The sequence below is a fragment of the Malus domestica genome, chromosome 04, assembly GCF_042453785.1.
Source record: "Malus domestica chromosome 04, GDT2T_hap1".
In the NCBI taxonomy this organism is placed as follows: domain Eukaryota; kingdom Viridiplantae; phylum Streptophyta; class Magnoliopsida; order Rosales; family Rosaceae; genus Malus; species Malus domestica.
In genome coordinates, this window is record NC_091664.1 from 30,349,285 (window position 1) to 30,373,747 (window position 24,463).

General features: G+C 36.3%; 3 protein-coding genes and 1 long non-coding RNA gene across 4 annotated transcripts; 2 read left to right on the forward strand and 2 right to left on the reverse strand.

The window, feature by feature from the left end:
* Window positions 1–742: 742 nt before the first annotated feature.
* Window positions 743–2,521, reverse strand: LOC103415800 (phosphoenolpyruvate carboxylase kinase 1). The gene is made up of 2 exons (XM_029101567.2): window positions 1,650–2,521; window positions 743–1,440 (listed from the first exon to the last, which is right to left on the reverse strand). The coding sequence occupies exons 1-2, from the start codon at window positions 2,425–2,427 to the stop codon at window positions 1,388–1,390; spliced, it is 831 nt and encodes a 276-aa protein (XP_028957400.2). The 5' UTR covers window positions 2,428–2,521; the 3' UTR covers window positions 743–1,387.
* Window positions 2,522–12,507: 9,986 nt separating this feature from the next.
* LOC139195206 (uncharacterized) lies at window positions 12,508–15,671 on the reverse strand. The gene is made up of 4 exons (XR_011579846.1): window positions 15,164–15,671; window positions 14,508–14,566; window positions 12,891–12,959; window positions 12,508–12,724 (listed from the first exon to the last, which is right to left on the reverse strand). It is a non-coding gene; the product is annotated as an uncharacterized lncRNA (long non-coding RNA).
* Window positions 15,672–16,011: 340 nt separating this feature from the next.
* LOC139195107 (uncharacterized) lies at window positions 16,012–16,599 on the forward strand. Its single transcript, XM_070820302.1, has one exon. It carries the CDS (start codon window positions 16,012–16,014, stop codon window positions 16,597–16,599), a length of 588 nt encoding a protein of 195 aa, XP_070676403.1.
* Window positions 16,600–22,457: 5,858 nt separating this feature from the next.
* LOC114824462 (transcription factor MYB4-like) lies at window positions 22,458–24,411 on the forward strand. The gene is made up of 3 exons (XM_070820893.1): window positions 22,458–22,928; window positions 23,047–23,173; window positions 23,773–24,411. Exons 1-3 carry the CDS (start codon window positions 22,784–22,786, stop codon window positions 24,077–24,079), a joined length of 579 nt encoding a protein of 192 aa, XP_070676994.1. The 5' UTR covers window positions 22,458–22,783; the 3' UTR covers window positions 24,080–24,411.
* Window positions 24,412–24,463: the final 52 nt, after the last annotated feature.

The following is a 24,463-nucleotide window of genomic DNA, read 5'->3' on the forward strand; positions in this document are numbered from 1 at the left end:
GCCAGTAAAAATGCACTCATTCGAGTTTGCCTTTTTGATAAGAATGTAGCGTATTCGTTTCATGAAAGTTTCTTTCTCGATCTGCACCTTTTGATAAGAGAGTAGTCGCGTGAAGATGTATGACCGGTCATGTAAGTTTTTTTTCTCGGTCTGCATGTTTGATAAGGGAGCAGTTGCGTATAATTTTGTCAACAAGCAGAAATCAAACTTCGGTGCAAATAAACGTATGTTAACACGACTAAGAAAATATAAGCGTAAAGAACAAGTACAAAAGAGTGGGCACAGTATTCTGGCTAAATCGATTGCCTGGCATGCGTGTGAAATATAATTAAAAAGTTGAAATGTCAGTTGATTGTGGTCCCTGGTGGGTATATTTTAATCTTTTGTGGCATAATTTGCATATGAACTTCCAGCTGTGTACCATTTCTGAATTTTCGTCGAATTCTTTTTTGAAGATCTCAGAATTTCATGAATTGTGTTCGTTCATCGTACATTATGCAATAAAATATCAGTTTAAATATTTTTATTTAAAAATAAACATAAACAGTACTTAACAAAAACTGACTGCAAAATTCAGGATTCTCACAACGTGGTGGAGGAGCTCACTTATCAACTTTTCATGTGATTTAATGGGAGCGTTGAGTATAAATTTGATTCAGCGCAAGCATATGCTGTAATATGCCTGCAGAAAATATGGAACATTTTGATCCAAAGGCAACACATAACAAAAAATGCACATAGATATTTAAGAGCATATATATTATAAGAGAAAATTCTTACATCCGGACGGCTGTATACGGCAACACACTTACAGACACAACGCACACGAACTTATTCCACCACCGGGAAAAAGTACTCAGATTCCGAGTTGAACACTCACATATCGCAGATTCGTACACAAAGGATATGGGACTGGCTTGCTTTCTCACTTCCGAATCTCTCTCTCCTAAAACAAACAAGAGAAGGCGGGGAAAGACAAAGGATCCCCATAAACCCCATTTCTATCTACATTCTCAAGATTCTCTTTCCGTATTTTTTTTTCTTCCTTTTTTTCCCTCATAAAAAAAAAAACAAAAAAAGGGCTGCAGGGCTTCATGTGCAGGCTTTTTCTCACTTCGGTAAACTCGTTACATAAAAGACTAATTGATCATCTCATCTTGTGCGCAACGGTGAACTCGTTTCATGCCAGTCTTTCTGCTTCGGCGTCTGCTTCCTAGCTAATAGCTCTGGAGAGAAATAGGGGTTTTTCGGATCCATTGATGGCAGGATTTCTGTTTTTTAGAGAGGAAAGTGGGACTGCTTCATATTCACATAGATTGGATGACTGGGGTTTGGGGATTTATGTACTTGGATTTGGTTGATTGATCTGAATCAGCTGACCCAAAAGTCAGATTTGGTCAATTGGATTTGCTTCTCCACCACTTAAGATCCATGGGTGCCCTGAAAAATTTCACAAAAGAAATCGACTTTGTTAGTAATCAGACACTAGATGAAAAACTTGACACAAAACCGAGTTCAATGACGTTCTAGAATTCAAAAAGCCGATACATTTTAGTGGGGAAAGACTTGGTTGTTGACGTAGTAGAAATCAAACACTAAAACAAAATTAACTTCGTAAACCAAAAATCAACTTTTGTTAGTGATCTTACTAAGTGCCTGGTCAGCAGAGAGTCTTCTGGAAGCGTCTCTGCAGATCATCTTCCTCAACAGATCCTTCGCCCCAGCCGACACAGATCGGAAAGCCTTCGGCGGAAATCTCAAATTCCCTCTCAAAACCGCCTCGAAGATCTCCGTCGCCGACTCTCCGTAAAACGGAGGAATCCCGCCGAGCATTATGTACATCATCACGCCGGCGCTCCAGACGTCGATCTTTTCATTATACTCCCTGCCCATCAGCACCTCCGGCGCGACGTAGTACGGCGTCCCGACAACGCCCTCCATGGCGCTGCCGTCGCGGGTCCACTCCGCCGACCCGAAATCCGCGAGCTTCAAATTGTTTCTCGAGTCGAACAAAACATTCTCCGGCTTCAAATCCCTATGAACCACCCCGAGGCGGTGGCAATGCGAGACGGCCTCGAGCAGCTGCTTCATGATCGCGGCGGCCTCGGGCTCCGAGAGCGTGCGCTGCACGATGCGGTCGTAGAGCGTGGCGGGCTCGCAGAGCTCGAGCACCATGGCAAGCGAGTCCTCTGTTTCGAAGACGTCAAAGAGCTTGAGAATGTTGGGATGCGGGGACAAAAGGGTCATTATCTTGGGCTCGTTCTCGAGGCAGGCACGGTCGGTTTCGTCGGTAAGGGCCGATTTGTCGATGATCTTGCAGGCGACGAACTCGGCCGAGTCGGGCGAGAAGGCTCGGACGATGATGCCGAACCGGCCGCGGCCGATTTCTTCGAAGAGTTGGTAGGAGTTCTTCAATGTGTCATACATTTGGGGGGTTTTTTCGGTTAAGGCCGTGTTTGGTTGGGTGTTGTTGGGATTTTTGGGTTTTTTTTTTTTTGTTGCAGGTTCTTTGGGGTTCTGAAGAATTGTGTTTTGGAATTTATAGAAGGAAGACGAAGTGGAATACTCCGAAGGATATTCGGTTTGGTGGGTAAAAGCGTAAATTTATTGAATTTACAGTGGAAAGCGGAAGGCTTCGATGTACGGAGTGGTTTGTTTGAAATGACGGAACTGCCCTGGTTGTTAGTGGTTGAGTGGAGTGCTGGGTTTTGTGAGTGTGCTGAGGAGGTAAAACCTAAATTGGGAAAATTGGTTATGGCTTTGGTTCTAGAAGGACCTTCAAGAAACAGTACGAATCTAAACTGTATATTAAAAGTTGGTTTGGGGTTGGTAAAATAAAAAAAATGCTTTTAAAAAAAAAAAATTTAACGAAAAACTTACAGTACTGTTTATTTTAACGAAAAATCATATTTTTACATTAAAAAGTTAATATTAGTACTATTCAGTTTACCTTTTATTTTGTGCTTATCCTTAAAACTCAAAGTTTTCAAGCTATTTTTCATTAGTTTTCATTTTAAAAAATTGTTGATAGTAGAAAAATAAAAGCTTGGTAGACCATATTTCTAAAAAAAATAATGCTAGAAAAACTAAATTTGATGTGTCACTAAAGAATAAGTATGTTTATCAACACTTAAATAATAAACCAATTATCAACTTCTGTGTCATTTAGTTTCTAAAATTTTATTTACGAATTTAATCTACCTAACATTACCCTTCTAAAAAATATATATTCTTTTTTTTTTCAAAGCATAATGAACAGTGCTCACATTTTTTGTGAACAGGGCCCGAATATTTTACAAAATTACAATATTTTGTCTTTGCATTATTCTGCAATTATTATATCACATTAAATACATTACATTTTTTAGTCATTTTACATATTCACGATAATTTATATAAAAGTTTACCAAACACTCAAATACTATTATTTTTTTTTGTAATTGTTTTTTGTTAATAGCACTTTTACAACAAAAAAAAAGTTTATCAAACACTTAATGTGACATCCCAGATCGCCCAGGGGAGTGATCCTTAAATGTGTATTCCCATCTCTACCTAGCACGAGGCCTTTTGGGAGCTCACTAGCTTCGGGTTCCGTAGGAACTCTGAAGTTAAGCGAGAAGGAGGCCAGAGCACTCCAAGAATGGGTGACCGGGAAGTTGCTCGTGAGTTCCCAAAAACAAAACCGTGAGGGAATGGTAAGCCCAAAACGGACAATATCGTGCTACGGTGGTGGAGCGGGCCCTGGAAATGATCTGCCCCAGGCTGGGATATGACAATTTGATATCAAAGCCAATCTCTGGCCGGAAGTGTGCCGACGAGGACGTCGGGCCCCTAAGGGGGGTGGATTGTGACATCTCATATCGTCCAGGGGAGTGACCCTTAAATGTGTATTCTCATCTCTACCTAGCACGAGGCCTTTTGGGAGCTCACTAGCTTCGGGTTCCGTAGGAACTCCGAAGTTAAGCGAGAAGGAGGCCAGAGCACTTCCAGGATGGGTGACCCACTGGGAAGTTGCTCGTGAGTTCCAAAAACAAAACCGTGAGGGAATGGTAAGCCCAAAGTGGACAATATCGTGCTACGGTGATGGAGCGAGCCCGGGAAATGATCCGTCCCTGACCGGGATGTGACACTTAACAACTTTAATTTACAATTATTTATTGTCACTACAACACAAGCATTTTTCTCCTTTTATACATAATTGAAAACTTTTTTTTTTCTTTTGAAAATATGAACATTAAAATAATTCACACGAACACGTTTTTTTTTAGATTCCATGTCACCCTATCAATACGCCAAACTCACTCTCATTCTTTTTCTCTCTCACATTTGCACCTCACGACTACTTTTCTTCCACTTTTCAAACTTTTCCGATCCACTAATTCTTTTATATTATTTGACATTAATTAAATTTAATTCTTTTTAAAATCTTAAATCACACACATAATGTGTGTACTGCATATAGTTATAAATAAAAAAATAATATTCCCTTAACACAAAATGAATTTTATTATTTTACTAACAATTAACACTTACTGTAAGTTTGTACTCAAAAAACACCTACTGTAAGTTTGTACTGCACAAAATGAATTTTAGTAACAATTTAATTATTTTTAAAATTTTAAATCACAAACATAGTGTGTGTACTGCTCATTGATTTTCTAGTTCTTTTACTATTTTTTTTAAGTATTAAATTGGCGCGTATGAACGACTATAAACAGTTTATTAAGACAGAAAATAACGATATAGTTAATAATTACAACTTGTTTGTTATAAAAAAAATAATATTTACATGTTTGTGAAATATACAAGTTGGTTGAGTTTGTTTTTATTTGAAGCCTCTTGTTTTCTTTTGGAGGTTTAGGACCTGTTTGGTATCATATTTGAAATTTTTTTATCATCTCTCAAAATATTTATTAAGACCATTTCTTGAAAACAATTTTCTTTAAGACTCAAAAACTTGATTGGTTTGCGATTTAAAAATTTTAAATCTTACAACTTAAACTAAACAAATAGATCTAAAAAGAGAGGGTTGTAGAAGAGAGAGAAAAAAGAGAGGAGGAAAGAAAGTAAGAGATGATTGAAAGAAAGAGAAAGAAGATAGAGGATTGGACAAGATAGAGAGGAAAATGAGTGAGAGAAAGAATGAAGAGAGTGGATTAGAGAAGCGACGAAAAAGGTAAAAAAAAAAAGAGGAGAGTGAAATAAAAAAAAGAGAGAGGGATAGATTTGGAGTGAGGGGGGAGGAGGGAGAGAAAAGAAATGAGTGAGTTTAAATTTAAAAACTCATTTTTATGTTTTTAGAGAATAGACTATATTTTTGAGTTAGTCTTGAGTTGAGTTTTTGAAAATAGTCCTACCAAACAAGTTTTTAAGGCCTAAAACTTGAAAATTGTTTTTGGTTTAAAAAGTTGTATTCAAGTAGAGTATCAAACAAATCCTTGACTTTTTTTTTTTGGTCGAAGAAAAGTTTTTTGTTGGGTTTGGATTTTATTGAAGTGTGGTTCTTTTCATGCATACTAGCTAGACTAAGGGTTGGTTTAGAAAATGTTTTTATATAACTGAAACTGCTTTTAGAGAAAATGTTTTTTAAACTAACCTTAGAAAACCAACTTAATTAACCCTCGTTGACTGTTCTAAAAATCCTCACCTAGCAGTTGGCTACCGCACCGATTAATGTCTAGGTGTTTGAAAATTAAGAAAAGGCACCTAGACCTATTGAGGCACTCGCCTAGACTGCCTAGCCTGCCCAGACTCACCTAGACACCCACCTAGGTCACGACTCACTTAGACAGAAAATAGATAACTTTCATTTTGCATTTGTTTTTTTTTTAATAAATATTAAGAGATTTGTTGCATACTTATATGAACACACATTATATTATTGTTCCCCATGTTTTCATTATGTTCCAATACTTCATAATATATATGTCATTCTATTTTGTAGTGTATGATGAAATTATATATATTTTAAGTATAAACAGACACTTATTTACACGGAATATAATAGATTTACTTAAATCCGTCTAGTTCGCCTAGGCGTTAGGCCCCAGCCCGTTTTTTAGAACCAATTGCCAGCAACGGAACTCGAACATGGACCTTGATATAGCAAAGAGAACGATCATTACCAATTCAATCAACTCTCGTTGACATATTTGTCAAACTTTCCATTGTTACATGAGTGTATAATATCGATCAGTTTATTCCTGAACAAAAAAGATTTAAGTTTAGATTTAAGTTTTTTTATTCTTCTTATTTCCTCCTTTAAGATCTATTTGTTTTTTTTTTTTGTTAACTATAGATACCATTTAATCATACGACTTGCCAAAGATTGAAGTAAAAAAAATTAATTAGGTCTTCAACGTTTTCTTTTCATCGGAATTAGGATGCAAGAAAATGCTAAGAAAACTCTTTTAAAGTGGGATTCGTTATTAGCTCTCCACAACCTCATGTATTTTGCATAATGTTTTTTAATGTTGGCACAAAAATTGTGCAAAAAACGTGAGGTGACGGAAAGTTCATAGAGAGTTTCATTTTTAAGAGGGTCTTCTTAGCATTTATCTAGGATGCAAATTTTGTTTAACAATCTTTTTGGGATTTGTGGTCTATTAGAAAGAGGTGAAAAATGTGTATACCGAGAACATTGTCATATGGTGTTACTTTTGTATATACATATTACAAGAATAACGTTAGGAATACCAAATTTTTAAACCAAATGATGTGTCACCAATGTGAAATAAACATGTTAATTAACACTTAAGTAATAATCTAATGATCAGCCACCACATAATTTGGTTTACAAAATTAAGGAGGTGTATTCAATTGAGAATTTGAGAGATTTTAATAGATTTATAAATCCATGGAGTTTAATTAATTTGTAAAGATTCTATGAATTTTTTTATTCAATTCCTTCAAAATCTCAGGGGGAGAGAAGAGATTTCTGAATGCTTAAATTACACTACGAAATCTCTCCAATTCCCTCAAATTCCTCAACTTTTTAAAATTCTTTAAAATAATTTCCTAATTGATTACACATGGAATGTTATAAACTTTTTTGAAGTCATAATTGAATACACCCAAATTTCTAAGGATTTTAATAAACTAACTTAAATCCTGATTGAATAAACGTTGAATTTCAGAAAATCACTTAAAATTCTGATTGAATACCCCTAGATTCATTAAAAGAAATAAAACCCTCAAATTCTCAATTGAATACACCCTCCTTAGTTTAAAAGTTTTGATATTCCTAGCATTACCCATATTATAATATGGATATTAGAATATAAGTATGATAGTGAATGTCATAGTCAACTATTATGATTCAAATTGGTGTAGAAAATTCTTGTAAAAAGAGGATAAATGATGAAAACTAACCAAACAGATGGCCTTGTATGAACCTTTCATATCACACTTAAAGACCCATCATTTTTTCAATGCATTAGTTAAGCACTTGAATTTTGTAGAATCATTAGGACATCTAATTCTTAATTAAAAAATAAAAAATGTGTTATAATTTGAGTAAAACAGTATCAAGACGTGATGATTTTACAGATACACCCAAAAAATCCCTCTCAAAAGTCTAGTCATGCACAAACTTTCAACCGATGATACCTACCCACCAAATGCCTTCTCCTCCAAGGAAACTTTGGGCTCCACAGTAGCATTCAGTAGTTGTTGCACTTTTCTGCCAAATTTGTATAAACAAAACAAAAACAAGAGCTCTACCTAGTCTCCTTTCACTTCCCCATCCTCTCCACCTTTTGACGAAATTGAAACTAGAAAAAAAGTTGATCAAAACAAAACAAAACAAAACAAAACAAAAATAAAAAGAAGAAAGGGGAGGAAGATATTCCGTACAATTTGCAATCTCTTCAACAGGGCGGATGGAAATAAGGATCAAGGTGGTCCTAGCATCACTTATAGTCCGAAAAATCTACATGTAAAGGTCTTTTGAAGATATCCTGTGTGGTTGGTGCGGATTATTTTTGGGCCTACTAAATGTTTGATGTAATGCATGCTAAACATATATCGACATGTTGCGTGACATCAATCAACAATTCTCGCTATATCACTCATCAGATTGTTTCTACATATGCCGACACCTAGTGGGAAGCGCAACATAGTTTGATTGACGTCAACAAGCCCACCAAGTATTCGACAAAATGACACCTAGTGGGAAGCGCAACATAGTTTGAACATAGTTGTTGCCCTTCCCCTACCGGAAAACCCACTGGTTCTGCTGTTGCTGCTCTTCGTCTTTGGTGGTCTGTCTGGTTTTGCTCTGCGCACAGCAAAGCTGACTTTTTTTTTTTTAAACAACCAGGCCAAAATGACGTCGTCTTGGTCCTAGTAAAAAAATTTAAAAAAAAAATTAAAAGAAAAAATGAAACCGCGCCGTTTTGATAAGTTGGAAGAAAAAAAAATTATATAAGGGGTCATTCAATCTCTCAGTTTCCTCTCCTCTGTGTCATTTTCCACTTTTCATCCTCCAATCAGAGCAGCAAAGTGCAGCCGCTGCTCCCCAATTCGAAGCAGAAAACGAAACAGAACCAATTAGCAGCACCATTTAGCCTTTTCTGCCGCGCCAGCCGCCAGCTTCCAACCTTTAAACCCACTCTTTAGGTAAATTTTTTAATTCCTAAATTTATAATCCTTAACCCTAATTAATTATTTAAAATGAATTTTGAAAAAGATGAAGCATAGAAAAGCAGTGGGCCCAGATGATATACCGATCGAAGTATGAAAAGTCTTGGGATAGCCGGGTATATCATGGCTCACTGACCTTTTCAATAGGATTTTGAAAACGAAGAAAATGCCAAATGAGTGGCGAAAGAGCACCTTGGTGCCTATCTACAAGTATAAGGGCGACGTACAAAATTGCATGAACTATAGGGGTATTAAGCTAATGAGTCATACAATGAAGCTCTGGGAGAGAGTCATTGAGCATAGATTGAGGCAAGAGACACGGGTTTCGAACAACCAATTCGGGTTCATGCCAGGGCGTTCAACCATGAAGGCAATCTATCTCTTACGAAGATTGATGGAAAGATATAGAGATGGGAAAAAAGATTTACACATGGTCTTTATAGATTTGGAAAAAACGTATGATAGGGTCCCAAGAGACATTCTTTGGAGGATTTTAGAGAAGAAAGGAGTACGAGTAGCATATATCCAAGCTATAAAGGATATGTATGATGGAGCAAAGACTGCCGTAAGAACTCATGAAAGACAAACCGAAAGCTTCCCCATAACTGTAGGGTTACATCAAGGCTCATTCTTAAGTCTTTACCTTTTTGCATTGGTAATGGATCAGTTAACAGGACATATTCAAGATTATATTCCTTGGTGTATGCTTTTCGCAGACGATATAGTGTTGATAGATGAAACTTAGGAAGGGGTAAATGCGAAGCTTAACATTTGGAGAGCAGTGTTGGAATCTAAAAGTCTTCGCCTAAGCCGATCAAAGACAAAATATATGGAGTGAAAGGTCAGTGCAAATGGAGGCCAAAATAAGTTAGGGGTCAGGATCGGAGATCAGGAAATACCAATGAACGACCGCTTTCGTTACCTAGGATCTATCTTGCAAAATAACGGAGAATTAGATGGAGGCCTCAACCATAGAATACAAGCTGGATGAATGAAGTGGAAGAGTGCATCCGGCGTGTTGTGTGACTGCCGTATGCCACTGAAGCTCAAGGGAAAATTTTATAGGACGACAATAAGGCCGGCGATGCTGTATGGCACAGAATGTTGGGTGGTGAAGCATCAACACATACATAAAATGGGTGTAGCGGAGATGAGGATGCTTCGTTGGATGTGTGGGCACATGAGAAATGATAAGATTAGGAATGAGAATATCCGAGGTAAAGTAGGAGTAGCCGAAATTGAAGGAAAGATGAGAGAAAACCGGTTATGGTGGTTTGGACATGTGCAAAGAAGGCCTACTGACGCTCTGGTTCGAAGATGTGACTACAAGACAGAGGTTCAGGGACGAAGGGGTAGAAGAAGACTTAGGAAAACTTTGGAAGAGACCCTAAGACTTAAAGTACTTAGATCTAACGAAGGACATGATACAGAACCGAGCGCAATTGCGTTCTAAGATTCATATAGCCGACCCCACTTAGTGGGAAAAAGGCTTTGTTATTGTTGTTGTTGTTGTTGGTATAGAATCATATAGTAAAGCACTTGTTGATGCACAAAATCAGTGGGGACTTTAGTACAACAGAAAGTGTTAAGTTTGTGACATTCGCTAGATTGCTCCAGTCCCTAGTATGGATAAATATGTAAATGGATAGAGACAGGGAAGCAAACACAAGATGTATGTGGTTCACCCAGATTGGCTACGTCCACGGAGTAGAGGAGTTCTCATTAATTGTGAAGGGTTTACACAAGTACATAGGTTCAAGCTCTCCTTTAGTGAGTACTATTGAATGATTTAGTACACATGACATTCGGGATTATTGTGGGAGAATGATCTCCTTTTATAGAAGAGAGTTTCTAGTTTTGTTCTTGCCTTGACACGTGTCATGCTATGATTGGCCTTTGATGTTGACACGTGTCGCCTTGTGATTGGCCTCTTGGTGTTGACACATGTCGTGCTGTGATTGGCCTCCTGGTTGGAGGGAAACTCTTGTGGATCCTTGATGGTATAACTTTGACCGATGCTCAGTAGTTTCAGGATTGGTCAAATATGGTACAAACAGCACTCAATGCACTAATATGGTTATTGGTTATTAATTATTGATATGAAATTATTTTTTAGGGTAAAAATTAAAATTTGAATTCTCGATTATTGATTAATTAATTGAATTTTTATGTATCGAATAATTTGTATGCTTATTGGTATTGATTAATTAAATTGTTGGTTGGATTAGTTATTATGCATACTATAGTATAGTCTACTCTAGGATTAAGAGACTTAAAAAAAAAAATTTCTTTCCATTTTATAGTTATGTAATGGAACGATACTATACAATGCTTAAATCCTCATTCAAACATTTCAGGTAGTCTATCTCCTTCAAATATTCCGAGTAGTCCTCCTTCTTCTTCAAATATTCCGAGTAGTCCTCCTCCTCCTTCAAATATTCCTAGTAGGTCACAACAAAGTGAGGCCACTGAGTTGGATGAAATATTGGCTAATCTTCCTGCAGACCCTGGATATAGACGTCGAATGCTTGATTATCCACTTAATTATCATGAAGCAATTCGTAGACACTATCTCCAAAATGATCCTTGTCAACCTAAAGACCACATCATGCCAAGAAAAGTTAGTGACAAAAGATGTTTTATCATCAGTTGGTTTGATAAGTTTAAGTGATTGGGGTATAGTAGATCAAAAAATGATGTATTTTACAGTTATTGCTATCTTTTCAAATGTGATTTCAATCAAATGGGTAACACTGGAAGTGATGTTTTCACTGAGAAAGGGTTTACAAATTGGAAGAAATGACATCAAAATCTTCGAGTCCATAAGGGAGATGTTGGAAGTATTCATAATAAAGTTGTACAACAAGCTAGAGATTTAATGGCACAAAAACAACACCTTGAAACATTTGTGAGTAAGCAAACCGATGAAGCTTGCATTAATTATCGTACTTTATTAAATGCCTCACTTGAGTGTACAAGATTGCTGTTAGGACAAGGTTTTCCTTTTCGTGGCCACGATGAATCGTTCAAATCAAGCAATAGGGGTAATTATTTGGAGCTTATGCAATTTCTTTCCAAGTATAATGAGCAAGTTAGGAAAGTTGTGTTTGAGAATGCTCCCAAGAATCTTAAGAATACTTCTTCCGATATTCAAAAAGATCTTGTCTGTGCTTGTGCCATTGAAACTATAGATGCAATCACTAAAGATATGGAAAGTGCATTTTTTTTTCTCTTTTGGTTCATAGATCATGTGATTCTTCAACTAAAGAGCAAATGGCTGTGGTATTGCGTTATGTGAACAAAAAATGAGAAGTAATTAAAAGTTTTTAGGTGTGCAACATGTCACATCTACAACTAGTAGCTCGCTTGAAGAGGCTATTGAGAGATTCTTTGCTACAACAAATTTGAGTATATCCAAGTTACGGGGATAAGGCTATGATGAAGCTAGTAATATGAAAGGTGAGCTAAATGGCCTTAAAACAAAGATTTTGAACAAGTATCTTCAAGCATCTTATGTTCATTGTTTTGCACACCAACTTCAACTAACTCTTGTAGCTGTTGCAAAAGGAATTGAGGGTGTCGCCATTTTCTTCAACAATGCTAGTATCTTGGTCAATACTATTGGATCATCAGTAAGCGTCGTGATGCATTTAGAGAGAAACAACTAGAACAAATTCAGAAAGCTCTTGATATTGGTGATCTTGAAACAGGTAGAGGGTTAAATCAAGAAAGTAGTCTCATGTGTCCTTGTGATACACGTTGGAACTCACATTATGGTAATATAGTTAGTATTATTGTCATGTTTGAAGCCGTGGTGGATGTGCTTGAATGGATTAAAGATGATACCAACCAAGACAATTTCGAAGAAACAAGTAAGTTATTCCATGACATACAACTTTTCATTTTGTGTTTCACCTTTTTTTTTATGAGACTCATATTAGGAATTACAAATGAGTTATTACAAGTATTACAAAAGAAAGATCAAGATATTGTAAATGCGATGACGTTCGTGGAAGTATGCATGACACACCCCGACCCGGGATGCCACTAGGACTTCGAATCGAGCTATGTTGGTCGACACCTGGAGGGTAACGAAGCCATAAAGTATGATGATGTGGAAAAAATGTGAATAAATTTAAACATAAGAGTGCCTAAATACCAGAATGCGCTGGTGAACGGGAATGAACCCACTTCACACATGACGTTAGAGCATAACCAAGTACAATAGAGTGAATTAAGAATCGTACCCTCGAAATAATCTCCAATACTAAGAATCGCCACGAATCTTCGACGATAAGAATGCTCAGCTAATAAAACTTGGAGGGTGAAAACAAAACAAGGGTGAGTGATCCTGGAAATGAAATTTTAATAAAAACCATATAAAACATTATAACCCCTTGCTACAACACTTGTATAGTTTCCAGAAAAATCATAACATACCACAACACAACATCTCATCAGCAATATCAATAATCATATGATTAATAACCCATGCTAGCACGCAAGTCGGAGTTACCTATGGTGACCTGTACAACTTACCCATATCTCATCATATATGATAGCTCATCACATATTTCATCACATATGCTAACTTATCACATATTTCATCATATATGCTAGCTTATCACATATCTCATCACATATGCTAGCTTATCACATATCTCATCACATATGCTAGCTTATGACATATTTCATCATATATGTTTGCGCATCACATATCTCATCACAGATGCTAGCTCATCACATATTTCATCACATATGCTAGCTCATAAGTCGGAGTCACCTCTAGTGACCTGTACGACTTAGCTCAATAAGTATACATGCACACGAGTCAGAACCACCTAAAGTGGTCTGTACGACAGGACTGAGTGTAAATAAATACGCTTAAGTGCTACGATCACGTGAAGATTGTGCGAATAATCGTGGGTCACCTACGAGTCGGAACCACCTATAGTGGTATGTACGACATGACTGTGCACCTACCTTGGATCCAAGATGAACGTAAGGTGCGGGAGGTGAACATCACGTGAAGGACTGTGCCCTGACCACGGGCGGGAGCACTAACACCGGGGTGTAGGTTTATGAGCTCTAACTGCATTTATTGTAACATATACAATTCATGGGCAACCGGTACGACAGTGTCGGAGTTGCCTAAACATACATGTAGTCATATCATAACCCCGTCATTTCAGCTAATACCATAAACTTACCTGGGTGTCTTGAGTCCACATTTGCACTTCAAAGCGTTCATAATAATTGTGTGCAGGTAATATACACATGGATATGCCATAATGCAAATCTAAAACTCAACCATATCATAGTATTTTTCCAATATACATATATATATATATATATATATATATATATATATATATATTTAATGTGGCATAAAATGCACAATCTGTAACGCCCTACTTCCGAATTATTTATTTTCGGAAGTAATTATTAAGGATAAGTCCAACTAAACACTAGTTTAATTAACTATCATTACTTACATTTCCTTATTTCAATTTCTTGATTCTTCCACATTGATTTATGACCAACATTCAATCACTAAAACATAAGGTTAAATCTCATACTTTTACCAATTTCCTTCACATAGCTTAATTCCCAAACAAGGTTTTTGTTTCAATTATTGTATGGCTGCATCTAACGTCTCATTAGATTACCTACGTACCCTGAACAGGGATCAAGCCATTCGTAGTTCACATTAGTACTTCAAAGCATTCACTGTAATTATACGCAGTAAGCAATTTATAAACGTTGTGGAATTATCAATCACACACACACATATATATATATATATATATATATATATATATATATATATATATAATATGATAAAAAAGAAAAGACCCACTTACCTGAGGTCCATGCTACGACTCCCTAGCATGCATATCGAGGCATCACGAACTATCGTCGCCTATGACCAATTATCAATTTACATCTTAGAGTTCGTACTGATAAAATACACAATTTACATAAAACACATCCCTACGTAATTCAATTCGGAAGATCTGCATCAGGGATTTCCGATTCGTTGCTTCCAAAGATGCATATTATACTTCTAGAACAACATCCTAAAGTCCCATTACGATCCAACGGTCAGATCTCCGCCAATTGTCAAAGCCAAGTGCCGGTTAACCTTTTATTTTATGAACTTACAAATCCAATTTCAGGAAGATCCGTATATCAGATTCCCGATCCGTAAGTTCCTATGGTCCTCAAATAGTATGTATTATAACGTATTAAAGTTTGATGACGATCCAACGATCGGATCGTCGATTTATACAATGACCTATTAACGGAACGTAGAGAATTTAGATTCCAACAATCAACCTACGTCATACAACTACCAAAACTGAACTCAAGGCATCTAATTAGCCTAAGAATAACATCGACGGCCCCCTGGTCACGTTTCGTCGTACCAGCCGTCCCGACTTTCGGAAAATCCAACTATTTCAAAAAATTATCAAATTTACAGGAATGAAGATCTCAATGAGTAAAGTAAACTTTATACCTGTGACTAAGTCCAATTTGGCCTGGAAGAGCCCCAATTTTGCTAAAATCCGTCGGAAACCCCATTTTTAGGTGTCCTCAATTCGACTCCATCGCAACTCCGACGCCCCCAAATTTGTTTGGGCTTTGTTCCTGAGCTTCAGGGGAGTATTTTGGTGATGGTAATTTGATCAAATCATTTAAGAATTTGGTGAATCTAGGCCAAGAACCGTCGCACCCACCGGTGCGATTTTTCCTAAAATTACCACCAAATTCCTTCTAATTGTGGATGGAAAAGGAAGAGGGAAGGTTATGGAGTAGGTTGCAGGTAGTGGGAAGGTTTGAATTGCCGGAAAAATGTCCGAATTTGGCCGTGTGCTTGTCGGGTCAAGTGGGTCAAGGGGGAAACCCGGTTTCTCTCTCCTTCTCACCTTCCCTCATTTCCCCATTTCTCTTCTCTCTAGTTGGTCAGTCTTCTCTCTTCCTCTTCTCCGATTGGGCAGCAGCCCTTCTTTTCTGCTCTTTCTCCCGTCCCCTGTCCCCCCTTCTTCTTTTTCTTCTTATTCCACTTTTTAAAATCACTAAATGATAAACAAAATATAATCATTAAAAAAATGTATAAAATATATAAATAGTGACTAAACAAAAGTAAATCTCGGGTTTATAGTTCCGTAACGTCGAGTACTTCAAGAAAACGCTAAAGGATTAATTCATACACCTCACTATACGTTGGTTAATGGAAGTCAAGACCCTCGCCTCTAAGGGCATTTTCATAAGCAAAGATTACAATCCTTGAGAGATGATGATTTTGGGGACTTGCTTGATGATGTACAAAAGTTTTGTGAAGAGCATGATATTGTCGTTCCTAACATGGAGGATTTGCATTTCGTATCCGGAAAATCAAGGCGTAAAGCTCCAAAACTCACAAACTTCCATTACTATCGTGTGGACCTCTATTTTCAAGTCTTTGATACGCAATTAAAGGAAGTGAATGATCGCTTCGATGAGGTAAAGACCGAATTGCTTCTTTGTATGTCAAGTTTGAGTTCGGTGAATAATTTTGCATCTTTTGACAAAGCAAAAATTGTTCGTCTAGCCCAACTTTATCCTCAAGATTTTGATCGTACGTACCTCATAAATCTTCCAATTCAACTTGACAATTACATTCATGATATGAAGATGCATAGTGAGTTTTCATCATTGAGAGGAATTGGTCATCTTGCAAAGGAGTTGGTGAAGACCAGAAGGTGTACAAACTATATGTTAGTAAATAAGCTTCTTACATTAGCTTTGGCGTTATCGGTTGCAACCGCTTCAATTGAGAGAGTTTTTTCTGCTATGAAGATTGTGAAAACACCAATGCGTAACAAAATGGGAGATCAATGGTTGAGTGATAGCATGCTTGTTTACATTGAGAGATATGTATTTGCTTTTATTGATAATGAGCTTATTATGTGACGTTTTCATGATATGAAACATCGCCGACAACAATTGTAATTTGTTTGTATTGATAAATTATGGAAGACATTACTATATAAAAGGATTTGGTTGTTGCTATTCTTTTGAACCTTGCAATCTTTTAACTTTGCCCCTCCCCTTGTCAATTCCTGACTTCGCCATTGTCTATTCCTATCTAAAATACTTATATTTAATATTGGGTTCCCAAAATTCAAATCATGAATCCGCCACTAGTCATCATCATCAACTTCTCCTGTCGATCGTAAGAAGAAACAAACAATAGCAATTGGTCCAGCATTGCATGCATTTTACTCTTAATGCATGAAAATGGAAGTTGATCGGATGTCACTTTCTCCATGAAGGTGCAGGCTGCCGTGGTCCAACCATTTTCCATTGGTGTCTAAAAGATAAGGATAATGTCCATTCCTATATTTTTATATCTCATAATTAAACAAACCATTTAGTCATGATTATTGTTGTATTATGTTTATATAACACCAAAATGCGCTCGCAAATCTAGGCCTAGTTGAGTTTGCTATAGCAATGTGTCTTTTTTTCTAGAGTTAAGTTCAATTTTTTCTTCTTGTAACTTAGGTGGACTTAATATAAAACATTGCTAGTATAAATTCACCAAAATACGTTCACTACTTAATGCATAAATCTGTGACATTTTACCCTTTTAATTATGACAATGCGAGAAGTTTTGTTGTCCCTTTAATATAGAATCACTTGGTTTTTTTTTTTTTTTTTTTTTTTTTTTTTTTTTTTTAAAGGGACCAATTGGTGACTTCGCCACTGCACTCCACTCTTTTGGGGGCTAAAAAGATTTACAAGGGCGTTTGAACTTCCCCTGGCCACTATCTTGTTATTCATGAGAGCCAGAAATTGAACCTAGGACGTGCAATGCGAAATATGGGCCTGAAATTTGTCCCCAACTACTGAGCCACTCCGTAGTGATTATAGAATATCACTTGTTTCAAAACATCAAAATACGCTTCATACTTAAGAGAGAGGTTCCTCGCCGGGTCCTCTTTGTGAGGATCCTGGGGATCCTCCAATCACATCCGTTCATTGTACATCGTGCGACCAGTTTTTGTCAAATAATATTTATATTCATTTTTAAATAAATAAATTTACAATGATTTCTAACGCATAATGTACGATGAACGAATATAATTAAAGGATCTCCAAGATCCTTACAAAGAGAATCCGACGAGAATCCTCCTGATCATACTTAATACATAAATTTGTGAAATTGTACCCCTTTAATTCTTCCTGTGACAACGAGTGAATTGAGTTTAGTGAAGTGACGTTAATGAATAAACTAGCAAAGGTGTCAAAGTGGGAGGAATATGCACTTTATAATTATTGGAGAAGCCTCCACCATGTCAACTTTTCCAAAACCCCAATCTTCTTTTGTTCCATTTTACCTTAATATTGCTTCCAATATTGATCACCCAAAGTTATTGATTTTTTTTTTTAACAACAAACTAAATAAAGGTTAAAAGTGTATCTTTAAAGATGTTGAGCAGCCTAATGGAGATATGTTTAAGGGAAAGTATAAAGAGAAAATGTTTTGATATATGATTCTTAGAGTTACTTACGGGTAGAGGTGGTAAATTAACTTATTAGGTTATTAATGAGTACATGTTAAAACCTGTTTAATTTGATATCACCATAACATAGAAGTGAGATTGGTAGTGGTGATGATGATGGTGTAGGATGAAATCAAACTAAATGAGTCTTAATGGGTACCCATTAACAATCCAATGAGTTAATTTGCCACCTCTACTTATGAGCGTGGTCAAATTAGGATTTTAAAAGATTTTAAAATTTTGTTATTGCAATTACGATTTTATAAGACATTCTAAGAGACCATGTAAATTCATGTGTAGTTAATTAGAATTTTAATGAACATGAAGCAAGCGCATGCAAATCTAACTGTATTCAAAATGTTATAAAATTTGTGGAATTTCATTGAGTGTAAAGAGACGTACACACTGTTCACATCTACATATTATCATTTCAATTTGTATGATGCCGTTATTGTTTTTCCTGGCCATTGTTCCTTCATTTATTGGGATACAAGGTTACCTATAAATAAGCATAGCATGCAAAATTGAATATCTTGTCGTCATGCATCACTTTAAACATGTCATTATTTTATGTTAATCACTAATCCGAGGTTATCATTATTTTAATCTTTTAAAAATGCTTCACGTTACCTACTGATTAATTTAGCTAGATCAATTATTTAGATTCTGATGTAAGCACAGCATGCTTCTTTTACATGATTTGGTGAGCCGAATTTATATTTCAACTTCGTATTATTATATGTAATTTGGTTTGTTGTTAATGATGGATTTATATTTTCATCAACCGTCTGACAGTTGGATGAAGTTGACGATGAGAGATTTTTTAATGTGTTCATAACATGGGACGGTACGTTATATGTTATTATACAAGTAGAAGAATTTTTTTTTACATATTCGTTTACTTGTATAATAACACATGACGTCTGCCCATGTTCCATGCACACTAAAAAACTCTGCTTGGTGAGTTGGGTTATAAGCACAAACAAGAGACATGCAAGCAATTTGGCTCATAAGTTATTCCTTTTGGGGAAAACTCCATTGATAAATGACATCTTAAAATAATGAATTAGTCGATTATTGTTCTTTTAGTAATTGAAATTGTTTGGTGATATGTATGTGGAATCCATACGAAGTTGACATCAATTATCATCACTAGCATATGTGAAACAATATGCTTTTAGATAAGGGTTTTTTTTTTTTTTTTTTTTTTTGAGGTTTGTATTATTTCTTATTTTAGTCCATGACATTGAAAATCGATAGAAATGATCTTGTAGTTTGTTCATGGTAAATCATTTTAGTTATTTCGTAAAATATATGTCAATATCGGTTTGACACAAATACGCTTTAAAAGGTAATCACATGGTGATATTGAACGAGAGTTGAACATGACAATTGAGTTGGTAACCCAACACGCTATGAATCGAACATGAAATTTTTCATCCGTTGCTAACTCAAGAATCATACCTCCTGGGTTCTTGAGTAAAAGTTTATATTTTTTGTAGGCACAATTTTTGTCAAGTTCAGTTGATTTATGCCGAATTATGTAAGTGAAGGGTTTTGTTGAGCACTTGGTCAGCCTTTCGACATATGGTGAACCACGTTGCCGATACTTGTCAGCATCTGCCGAGCCATGTTGTCGATCGTCACATGTCGAGCCCTACCAACATCTTCCGAACAAACATTACATCGCATACTTCGTGGTCATTATCGGGTCTCGAACTAGACTGCCACAAGGTCCCCATAGAACCTTCCAAGCCATTTTCTTCTTCTATTCTATAGGGGTTCGGGACCCAACTGCTTTTCTAATGGATCTGCCTTTAAATAGCACTAAATGGTGGTGCTAAACCAAATTTTACCTGGACTTCATAATATTGGAAAGTTTTCTTGATGTGAAAAATGGGATTCGTCGGCGTCCTTTGGGCCTTTACTTACGTAGGTCTGTCGATGTCCAATCTAGCATTACTGTAGCACTTGAGCTACATATCGTTCAAAACTGGTCTAGTTTATGTTATTCCTTTCACAGTAAGTTGATGTGGGTCTATTGAATTCCAGTTTATGTGATTCAGAAATGGTTACACTTAAATATCTCACTCACTCACATGTAGTATTGTGAGAATGACTTACACCGTGCGATCAAACAAACGACTTACGTTTTAAGAAATTCATATGATTATCTTAAATCAATCATACAAGTTGTGAGAAAAGTTCAAGGAGTATGATTCTCTCCCCTCTTTTTTTCTTCTCCTTTTCCCTTTTCTCCTAGTTGAACGGTCACGGTTAAGCCACATCAACATTTTATATTAATTTTTTATAGAAAGAGAAAGACAAAATAAAGAATGTGAGAGAAGGGGATGGAAGGGGATGGAAAGAGGAGGGGAGAGAATCCTAGTCCAAAGTTCAAGTGCACAACAGTTTATAACTCACTCGGATACAATTGAAGTGACATCTTTATATAAGTTTCCTTCGAACATTGGAGACTTGTTTTTCTAATTTGTGAAATTTGGAGGTTTTTATGTTGGAAAATTTAATAATAATATTATTGTATATTAAACTTATTAATTGAATGGAAATTAGAAGTGGAATTTTTTTGGGTAGAAAGATGTCTCTCTTCAAATGAAAAGTTGCAACTTTTAACTCTTCATGAATAATCAAATGATTTCCAAAGAAGTATCTCAAATTCTATAAATAGGGAAACCCCTATAAACAAAAATAATTGTTCATTGTTTTACATAATCATAGTGCACTAAATATTAGAGAGTCTCATTATGTCTATATGAGAGAGTTATCAACATAATCGTGGTTCATGGAGCCTTGTGATTTGGAGTGCTACTATTACAAGGACGTGGTTGTTGTATCTTGGGAGACAAGCGCCGATCAACCATGAGCACCGTAGTGGGGTGTAAACTTGTCTTAAGAACAAAGTGTCAAACACTTGCCTCAACCGTATTTTCAGATTTTTTAATCCATTATGTCATGTTCATTTAATATTGGTTACTCATGTGCATGCATTACTTTGTTATATAATTGCATGAATTATTTCTTAATTTTCTATGTGATTTAATATAGCAATTAGACCCTAATTATTCCAACATTTTTTTCTCAAAGTCGATCACGCATGAGGGATTGGACATGGAAATAAAATTGCTAATTTGACGTGTATGTATGAAAAGTCAGTCTCACTTAGGTGGCTAGACTTTCTTAACAAAGTGCAATTAGAGAGATCTTGCACCAAACATAGTCAAGATCTGTATTATGATTACTTAAGCAGGTGTGATAAAAATGAGTACTTCGTCTGAAGACTGATGGATTAACTTTGAAGAATTAATTTAAGCTTCTTTTAGAAATTAATTGATTATGTTCAACTCAATGGTGCATGCGCGATTGTTGACTTCAATTCTCCGCAAAAAGAGAGGACAGTGCATGATTCCATCAGCACAAAATGGTTATGAACCAATCCTGAACTTGGACTATTGATTAGAATTTAAAGTGTTGAATCTAAATTCACAGATGGACAATATAAGTATATGCAAAATGCATACAATAACAAGAAAGTCTTATTTCACTAAGTGAGGTTAGTTATATCAATTCTAGAATGTCATTTCATTTGGTTTTGCATCAAGTCTTCTGTTAGCTCTAAGGACTCCATGTCTTTTCTTAGAGTCTCTTTCTAAGTTTGTCTCGTAATCGTATCTTCTAACCGGAGCATCTATAGGTTTTTCATTCATATCTAAACCACCTTAACCGATTTTCTCTCATCTTATCATCCTCGTCTTAATCATGTCATTTCTTGTGTATCCATACATCCAACAAAGCATTCTTATCTTTGCTATACACATATTTTGCACGTGTTGATGATTGACCTCCCAACATTATGTGCCATAAAATATATCGCTGGCTTTTTGTCATCTTATAAAATTTTTCCTTCAACTATACAAAGTGCATGCAGTTAATATATAGCACATTGGCAATATTTCTTATGTATTAATACTCACAAGATAATAGAGTAATGAATCTAATTAGAGTTTTACTATATAATTATGTATGAAATGTACAATGCATATTGCATAAAAAAACATGCATGTTTTTCTCCCCAATAGACAATTAGACATAGTTTTTTTTATAGCAGGGCGGCTTGGAATAATATGTATTTGATATCAATTTGGCAGCTTTCTACTTCTCTAGTGGCGCACGGTATATTTGACCATTCGGCACCGAAAGTGTTCTTCTAAGTTTCTAACCGAGAAGGATATACTATAGAGCCGAACAAAAGCACATGTCTGAAATGGATTCTTAATTTATCTGCTTTTGTTCAACCATAAAAGTTAGGGTTTGAAGTACCCCAGTAGTCCATCCCCTTAGTGATCAACGATCCATTGCCCATGCGCATCTAGAGAGAGAGAGAGAGAGAGAGAGAGAGAGAGAGAGAGAGAGAGAGAGAGAGAGAGAGAGAAATAGATAGAGAGAGGGAGGGTAGTGCATGTCTGAGTTAGCTACCTAGTTAACTTGGGGAGAAAAAGAGAGGGAGAGAGAGAGAGAGAGAGAGGGTAGTGCATGTCTGAGTTAGCTACCTAGTTAACTAGGGGAGAAAAATGGTGAGGGCTCCAGCTCCTTCACCTTGTTGTGAGAAGATGGGAATGAAGAAGGGACCGTGGACGCATGAAGAAGATGAGATATTGATTTCTCACATCCAACAATATGGACATGCGAATTGGAGAGCGCTTCCAAAACAAGCTGGTGAGTCAAATACAGCGAAACGAGATCATATCCCTGCTAAGAATTGCGGCTCGTACATATAGACTATGAACTTTGTTATGCATGGATTGTAGTATCTAATTAATTATTTGCTTTATAGGTCTATTGAGGTGTGGAAAGAGTTGCAGGCTTCGGTGGTTTAACTACTTGCGGCCGGACATTAAACGGGGGAACTTTAGCAGGGAAGAAGAAGAAACTATCCTCAACCTGCATAAACTTCTTGGAAACAGGAACTGATCTTCTCTGGTTTACTATTTTCTGTTTCCTACTTCCAGTCAACTAATTACTCATCTCACAACCTATTCATCAAAACCCTATATATTATATGTTGTCCAATTTATTTTCCTGTAGCTAGCCTACCTACTTCAGTTTAGGAGAGAGACGGGTTCATTGCTACCTTGCCTTATTTTAGAAAACTTATAAATAGATTGGGCCGGGATGCCATGGTGATAATGAACTCGTTCCATGTAATTAAGTCTTCTCCCGGTTCAGTGTATTAGGCTAAGTTGGGAAGTTAAATTAAAAATCAAGGCTACTTTAGCTCTCAGCTGCTCATCCTCATCACTCTCTCTCTCTCTCTCTCACACACACACACACACACACACACGCAAATTTCTTTGTGTATGCATGGACTAGTTAACTGATCATCATACTAGGATTCACAAAATAGGACGTATGATTAATTTGCTGGCTATATGTACTATGAGATGGAAGAACTCCTAAATCTCCTATAAATGTAAATATATACTTTGCTGAACGAAAATTGATTTATATGCTTAAATATGACCAAAATATTAATTGATTGATGTTGTTGTATTACTGTCTCCAGATGGTCTGCCATTGCGTCGAGCTTGCCAGGCCGGACAGACAACGAAATAAAGAACTTCTGGCACTCTCACTTGAAGAAGAGATCAAGAACGTATTTTAGACTTGATGATTATGATCAGCAGAAGCACTTCTCGTCAAAAAGTACTTTTCCAGTTCCGGGGTTAATTCATGAGCCTCCTTCCTCTTCCAACCCTGCCGTACCAATCCCGAACAATGATGGTTCCAAGACCAGTATTGAGGACATAGATTTTTGGTACAACCTCTTTATGAAAGCAGGAGAGGCTCCAAAGAGTAGTACTGCATGATGGAGATGTAGCATAATTAGAGAAGGGCATACAGAAGAGTTTGAATTCCTGTTTTCAATTTTGAGAGGTTGCGTTAATTGGTTAACATTGTAACATATATGAACGAGGAGAGATTTTTCAGTGTAACCGGAACACAGGGTGGTACACCACGTATCATTATACAAATTGTGAGATATGTGTGTTAAAAAGTTAATAACTTAAAAAATAAAATTTATCACCACTTATATAAAAACATGTAGTATACCACTCGTGTTCCGGTCACAATAAAAAATTTATCATGAATTAGAACTTCAATATACAATAAAGAAGAGATCAAGAAAATCTTTCTTTCAGGCGGAGAAGTCTTTACATGTTAAGTGAATCACGAGAACTTCAACATGAACA